The following is a 7,522-nucleotide window of genomic DNA, read 5'->3' on the forward strand; positions in this document are numbered from 1 at the left end:
GCACCAGGAGCATTCCACGTTTAAGCTCCAGTTTAACCTTAAACTGGAGCTTAAACGTGTTCGACTATTTTTCTCCTCCAGAGTTGCTTTCTCATTTCCACGTTTAAGCTTCAGTTTAACCTTAAACTGAAGCTTAAACGTGCTCGAGCTTGTGCCTCCAGGGAGTGCCAGCGTTTAAGCTCCAGTTTAAGCTTAAACTGGAGCTTAAACCTGTTATATGGAACAGCTTGACCATGCCTTCTTCAAACATAAATAACTTGAGCTACAAAACTCCAAATGAGGTGATTCAAAATGCATTGGAAAGAAGACATCTAGAGCTTTCCAAGCATATATGGCATGCATGGTGGATACTAAAAATTGAGGGAGAAAACAGCCCCGTAATGTGCATAGAAGAGCATAGTACCAACATGCAATCAGGCCAGCTGACCTCTTCACCTTCCATGGAGTATAACTTGAGTTGTAGAAATCCAATTGAGGTGCTTCTAGTTGCGTTAGAAAGCTGATATCCATAGCTTTCCAACAAGGTATAATAGTCTATATTTGGCATCAAATTGCAAGGTTGACAAGAGAACAAAGTGACAACTCAAGACTCTTTACATTCTGCAACTCAATTCATGCAATCACCCCCATTCCCTTTTAATTTCCGCACTTTAGCTTCTGCTCTTTAATTTATGCAATTTAAGATTCCGCCATTTCAATTTCTTGCGCCACTGAAAAGGGGCAACCAAAAAGCAAAAAAAAAAAAAATTGAGAAATTAAGCTAGGCACCAATGGTTTGAACTTCTGAGACAAATGCCTGTGGTGTTTATGTATTAAGGATATGCTTGGATGAATAGGTTCTGAGGAGTGTTTCAACACTTGGTAACTTGGGTTAACTAACCCGGGATTATCAACCAAAAGTCCATTATCAAGAGCAACCTAAAAACAAAACATTTAGTACACAAAGAGGTGCTGGGTACCAATGTCTCAAGAAGAAATGTGAACTAAAATGCCTGTAGTGGATATGTGTAGTGCACTGATAAGAAAAAGAAAATGCCAAAGGCTTTTGCAACACATGACACTGAGCAACAAGGAGCAAATAAGCTCAAAGAAAAAGAAAAACAAAGAAAAGAAACTTGCCAAGGATATGTGAATAACAAGAGGCCATAGCAGTGTTTTAGTGGAAACATAAAAAGTGACATTCTTACCTAAGAAACAATAAAGTGATGCTGCAACAACTTTCTACATGAACACGCCATTAATCAATGTCAATTACTTACTGATATGGCTAATGAATTTACTTTCTGTTTCATTCTTTCTTCACAATAATTCAGAACTTGCTTGGGGACAAGCAAGGATTAAGTTTGGTGTTGTGATGCCAAGGCATCTTAGGCTAGTTTCACTAGCCTTTCCGGCAAGTGCACCGGTCAAGTAAAAACTCACAATAGAGTGAGGTCGAATCCCACAAGGATTGGTTGAGTGAGCAATTCGGATTAGAAGTGTGTTCTAGTTGAGCAGAATCAAAATTTAGATGAGAATTGCGGAATGTAAAATTGGCGGGAAACGTAAATGGCAAGAAATTGAAATGGCGGAATCTTAAATTGCATGAATTAAAGAGCAGAAGCTAAAGTGCGGAAATTAAAAGGGAATGGGGGTGATTGCATGAATTGAGTTGCAGAATGTAAAGAGAAAGTGAAAATCGGAGATGGGGAATTCATTGGGTTTTAGGAGATATTGAGATCTCCGAATCAAAACATGTTTATCTCTTCCTCAACCAACGCGTTCATTGAATTTTGCTTGGCAATCTTATATGATTGGATCCCAATCCCTTGGCTCACCAATTCTCTCTAAAAACAAACAAATTCCCAATCCCTTGGTTTAAATAATTGATTTTGTTGCTTCCTTGCCTAGCCTCTTCTTCCCTGAAATCATCCAAACAATTGCATCAAAGTCTTGCAAAATTTCATGAGAAATCTTCCATTCATAGCATTCAAGTAATATAACTAAAAACTCATGGAATTTGCATCAAAATCTTCATGTTGAATGATTTAAGACAAGCATGACTATTTGGCCCAAATGATTACTTAAGGCTCAAGAAAATGCATAAAACAACTAAAAATAAAAGAAAAAGGCTAGTGAAACTAGCCTAAGATGCCTTGGCATCAATAGATGAGGATGAAGGCGATGAACGGTCTCGGACGATGAAGGCATGAGTACGAAGTTCATTGGGTTAGAGGAAAGGCATGGGTGATCAACGATGAACGATGAAGATGGAGATGTTGTTTGAGGATGATGATGGCGCGGGTAACTTTTAGGGTTTTTTTTTTTGTGACTGGGTCACTTTTAGGGTTAAAACTAGTGTGTGATGTTGTTTGGGTTAAAATTGAAAACTAAGGAAAAAAATGTTAAGTGTGGAAAAAAATTGAATGGGAAACTAAATTTTGGGGGAGGGAACTCTATCAGTACGTTTTTTTGTGGGGTGCCAAAATAAACAGAATATGGGCACGCTTTAAAAAGGTGACCATTGAAACACAAACTAGGCACGCTTTACAAGCGTGCCGATCTCCCTCTATGGCCACGCTTTTTAAGCGTGACAAAAAAAAGGGTGGCCAAATTTTTAATCAGTGGGCACCCTCGTAAAAGTGTACCCATTTCCCTCTATCGCCACGCTTTTCAAGCGTGACAGTAAAAAAGCGTAGCCAAATTTCAAGTAAGTGGGTATCCTCGTAAAAGTGTGGCAATTTCCCTCTATGGCCATGCTTTTCAAGCATGGAAAAAAAAGCGTTGCCAAATCACAAATCAGTGGTCACCCTCGCAAAAGCGTGGCCATAGACCACTTTTGGGCACGCTTTAAAAGTGTGGCAAAAAAAGTTTACCAACAGGCCTTTTTTCTTGTAGTGTTGACACTAATTTGTCTAATAAAATAAAATATAAAAGATTAATTTGGTAATTAAAATTAGTTAAAGATTGAAGACTAATTAAAGATTTTTCAAAAACAAGCTAGCAAAATGAATGAGAGAAAAAATAGAATTGAATGACATTTATGAGAGAGAAAAATGGTTATACTACAAGAAAAAAGGCCTATGGCCACGTTTTTTTTGCCACACTTTAAAAGTGTGGCCAAAAGTGGTCATTGGCCACGCTTTTGTGAGGGTGGCGATTGAATAGAGATTCGGCCACATTTTTTCTCGCCACGCTTCAAAAGCCTGGCGAAAAGGGTCAATGGCCACGCTTTTGTAAAGGTGGCAACTGATTAGAGATACAGCCACATTTTTTTTGCCACGCTTCAAAAGCGTGGCCATGGAGAGAAACATAGACATTTTAAAAGCGTGGCAACAGAGTTTCAATACAGTAGCGTTTATAAAACGTGGCCATATCCTGGTACTCTTTTGGCACGCTTTAAAAGCGTGGCCAAAAGGTTTAAAAAAAAACTAATAACCCCAATGCCAATAACCCCTGCATCCTAATAACCCTAAAACTTGGCCAAAAGCTTCGCGAGACTCTCTCACTCTCCCCTCTTACCGTCATTCTTATCTATGCCATTTCTTGAAGAATGTCACAAAACGACCGCCCGGAGGCGCCGTCCCTGGCGACAGCGGCAAACGGCTCCGTGGCGGCGAAGGAGGAGAATCCAGCTGCGAGGGCGTTGGTTTCTTCGAGCAAGGCTGAGACTGAATCCGAACAAGGAGCACAAAGCGGAGAAGTACGAAGACTTGCAATTGATGTACTGCCTAGCGGTTTTCACCGCGCTAGAGAGGTACCTTCCGCCGAACATGCTCAATGCGCGACGAACACAAGGTATATGCCCCGCGCAGTGCAGACCAGAGTATGGTGCCTCTTTCTTTCTTTCTTTCTTTTAAGTTTTTTTATTTTTCAGTTAATTTTCAGTTGAGGCTAGTAAATTGCAGAATAGTAAACCTTAGGATTCCTTACAATAAACAGATTTCTCCAACTGAAATTTGCGGTGTGCTTGGATCTAATCAACTTCTTCCGAGAATTTATATCGCTTTTGTGTTGTTGGTCGGAATTCTTCTGTTTAGTTCTCTTTTCATGAACGTGTCTTGAATCTGGTCGTGTTTGGAAGCCCCTTCTTTCACTGGTAATTTCTTTTTCTTTTTAGTTCGTACACACATACACACACTAACCAAAGAAGTAAAAACTATATGTTGCTCCGAGCTGAGTTAATTTCTGTCTTCATCATAATCATTTTACTTTGTTTACTCATTTGTGCAAAGGGGTTATGTTTTATTGTTTTGCACTTATCTTCCATTTGATGAGATTTATATGAATACTTTATTTGTTAACCTTTTATCATAAAGTTTGGAGAGATACACTTGGATTATTGTTGCACGACAAATTTTATTATGTGAAAGATGTTCTTTTGAAATTAGAGTCGTGATCTGATCCTTTATTTTAGCAAATCTAGTTTTTCACCTTGTTGGGATGCACCCACCAGATACCATGACATCCAATCCAAGCATTGGTGTAGGGGAAGATTAGTATGAGTCGTCATATATGAAAGTTTACTTTGACAGGCTTTTCAGTTGAGGCTGTTGTGGTCAAGATCAAGCAACACACAAAGAATGTGTTTGTTTGACAATGGATATTTGGTTGCTGAGATTTTGCATTTGATAGATACATATTTGGCTGCTATAAATTATTTTAACATTTCTGATCTTGTTTATATATTTTATATTGACTGCTTAGGTGATTCCTTACAATGAACAGATTTCTCTAACCGAAATTCGCGGTGCGCTTGGATCTGTTAATCAACTTTTTATATGTATTGGGATTTTTGCAACATTAGTAGCCGGTTTGCCTCTTGCAAGAAATCCTATATGGTATTGATCTATTTATTTTTCTTCTGAATACAAATATCAAATAGAGATAGTAACATATATATGATTGTTAACCTTGAAATTTTGTTGGCAGACAATGTTTGGAATTTTGGTTATGCATGACTTAACAGCAGCAAGTCAAGGTTCTTCTGAACCTGAAGCAAAATGGTTTGATCTTTTTAGTAGCCGGTATCGAAAAGGTATTCAATAATTTATGATTAATCCCAAATTCCATTAACAAGGAGAAATAAAAATCTAGTGTAACTAAGCACAAGTTTGGTGCTCCCTTTTCAAAATATAAGATTGCTTTCAATATTTAGTTTACTCTGAAATTAATTGATGCTTTGTGAATTGGTGTTGCAGTTGTCAGTGTTGGAGCAGCACTTTTCTTGTTCCAGCAGTTTGCCGCATCAATGGAAGATTTGGAACCCTTACGGCTGTTCCAATACACCATATGGTTAGTCTTATGAGATCTCTTCTTACAAGCTTTTATAGTGTGCGATCAATTAGTCTTTTCACAATTCCATCACTAGAAAACCACTCTTCCTTAAAATTCAATTGATAGGTAGGTTTAAAGATATTTTTCTGTGTTTTTTTTTGTTATTCTTTTAATTTGCTTCTATTTCATTTACCCAGGATATTTATTCGTTGCAATCCTGAGGCTTATAGATCGGCCTGAAACTTTTGTTTCCGGAATTTTTTAAAAAATTTGTTTTCCCTGGCAATCAGGTTAGATTATTCACCTTTTGGATGCTTCTTCTTTTTCATTTTTATTTTATATTATATCACCTTTTTTAAGGAATCTAAGTTTGTGCTGGGTGAATTTTGGAAATACTAATCTGTACATGCAAATTTGTAGAAAGGGTAGAGATTTAGGGCCGTGAACTGACGTGTTGGCAAATTTTGCAATTAATTTTATTAAATTTTCAGTGTTTTTTGAATTGCGAGCTATGTCCCCTGATTGCTACTACTATGATTAATACTTTCATGCTTTTTGGGCCTGGTTATTGTTTTATGTTGTCTTTAAGGAATTTTGTCAAACTGAACTTTTTTTCCTTTTGATTCTTCCATCTCCTCCTTTCTTTTTATCTTTTCGTCAACCTTCCTTCCTTTCTTGTTGAATAAGAGGAGATAGATTGATGTAGTTTTTTTTATTTAGCAGATATGAATACTTTTCAAATGGTTTTGAATATCTTAAGAGATGGTTAAGTTCGAGTCAGTTATAGATACTGCCATTTTAAATTTGCTTGATCTGGTAAATTTTGTGGTTGAATGTATATTAAAGAGAGATTTGAGATGACAATTCATATATCATATCACAGAAAAATGTTTCATTTTTATCAACTCATGATTAATTATTAAATGGGTCAACATCCTTAAGCTTGCTTTGTTATATGCTTACTAAAATGGAGTTCTGTAAAACCATTTAATTTCTTTATTTTTTGGGGGGATTAGGACTCGAGGTTATTAAAAATGAAGATTTTGTTCCATGCTTTTTCTTTATTTATTACTGAAATGAAAGTTTCTTTCTTCTGGTGTTAAATGACCCAAAATGAATAAGTTCTTTTCAGCTGGAAGGCAAAATTCTAATAAGTTCTTTTCCTTTTCTTCTCTTTTGGCCTCAGATCTTTTCTTGTTTTTACCGAGACTTCCTCCTTGTCATGGTTTTGGAGATTGCAGGAGGAGTCATGGATGAACTTGCAAGCCCTATAAGTCCAGTTTTGGAGATTTGGAGATTGCAGGAGGAGTCATGGATGAACTTGCAGGAGGAGTCATTGTGTTTCTGCTTTTGCCACTATTTGATGTTTATGCTGCAATTATTGGTATTGCCATATAGTAACTTAAATTTGATTCTTTATTTGTTTTTTAATTTTATAAATTGTAATTTTTGTTACACTTCTATTTACAGTCAATCATTCATAATTTGTATTGTTTCTGTATTTTTCTTCAGTTTTTAGTTTTAGAATTTGAACTCGAGATTTATTTTGTATTGGAGTATTAGTTTTTTAATGTATAAAACAATTATAGCAAAAATTATATATGTCACTAATTATTATTTGATTTGTCTTGTAATAAAAATTGCATATTATATTTATAAGTTTGATAATAAAAAAGAACTGAAAAATTTATATTTTGTATTGATGAAGGTAAAAATTAGAAAAAGGAATTTTTTTTTAATTTTATAAGGCTATTGCCACGCTTTTAAAGCATGGCCGTATCTCTGGTTATGGCCACGCTTTAAAAGCGTGGCCATATCTCGCTATCACCACGCTTCAAAGCGTGGCCATATCTTTCTGTCGTCATGCTTTGAAAGTGTGGCCATATCTCTCTATCGCCACGCTTCAAAAACGTGGTCATATCTCCTACATACGGCCACGCTTTAAAGGGTGGCCATTTGTAAAAAGCGTGGCAAAAGAAAAAGCGTGGCGATTGGTCACCAAAAGCGTGGCGATAGAGCAACCGCCACGCTTACATACGCCACCCTTTTAAAAGCGTGGCGGTAGCTCAAAAAGCGTGGCAAAAAGCTATCGCCACACTTTTTTCAGCTTTTCGCCATGCTTTAAAAGTGCGGCAACAGATCTGTTTTCTTGTAGTGTTAGAAAGAGAAAATAAAAAGAGTTAGAATATGGCGGAGTTAACTAGAATTAATTTTGTTTTTTTGTTATTATTAATAATATTTAAATTTTAAATTAAATAAATAAATT

General features: G+C 36.4%; 1 protein-coding gene across 4 annotated transcripts; it reads left to right on the plus strand.

Annotated features, from left to right (window-relative positions):
- Nucleotides 4,376–6,777, plus strand: LOC107617899 (plastidic glucose transporter 4-like). Of its 4 annotated transcripts, none has more exons than XM_021121224.1 (4): nucleotides 4,376–4,820; nucleotides 4,912–5,017; nucleotides 5,181–5,274; nucleotides 6,443–6,777. In XM_021121224.1, coding segments are annotated over exons 1-4 (261 nt in total). In that variant the 5' UTR covers nucleotides 4,376–4,760; the 3' UTR covers nucleotides 6,444–6,777. The 4 variants fall into 4 exon arrangements, with proteins under 4 accessions (XP_020976883.1, XP_020976877.1, XP_020976869.1 ...); XM_021121218.1 differs by having other exon boundaries at nucleotides 6,491–6,727; XM_021121210.1 differs by lacking the exon at nucleotides 6,443–6,777 and adding an exon at nucleotides 5,454–6,413.

This window comes from Arachis ipaensis, chromosome B01 (genome assembly GCF_000816755.2).
Source record: "Arachis ipaensis cultivar K30076 chromosome B01, Araip1.1, whole genome shotgun sequence".
NCBI classification, from domain to species: Eukaryota; Viridiplantae; Streptophyta; class Magnoliopsida; order Fabales; family Fabaceae; genus Arachis; species Arachis ipaensis.

Excerpts from the sequence above, each read along its gene's own strand:
- LOC107617899 (XM_021121210.1), top strand. The coding sequence starts at position 4,761 with ATGTATTGGGATTTTTGCAACATTAGTAGCCGGTTTGCCTCTTGCAAG. Across the intron at positions 4,821-4,911 it reads CTTGCAAGAAATCCTATATG|ACAATGTTTGGAATTTTGGT; the intron begins GTATTGATCTAT and ends TTTTGTTGGCAG. Across the intron at positions 5,018-5,180 it reads TAGTAGCCGGTATCGAAAAG|TTGTCAGTGTTGGAGCAGCA; the intron begins GTATTCAATAAT and ends TTGGTGTTGCAG.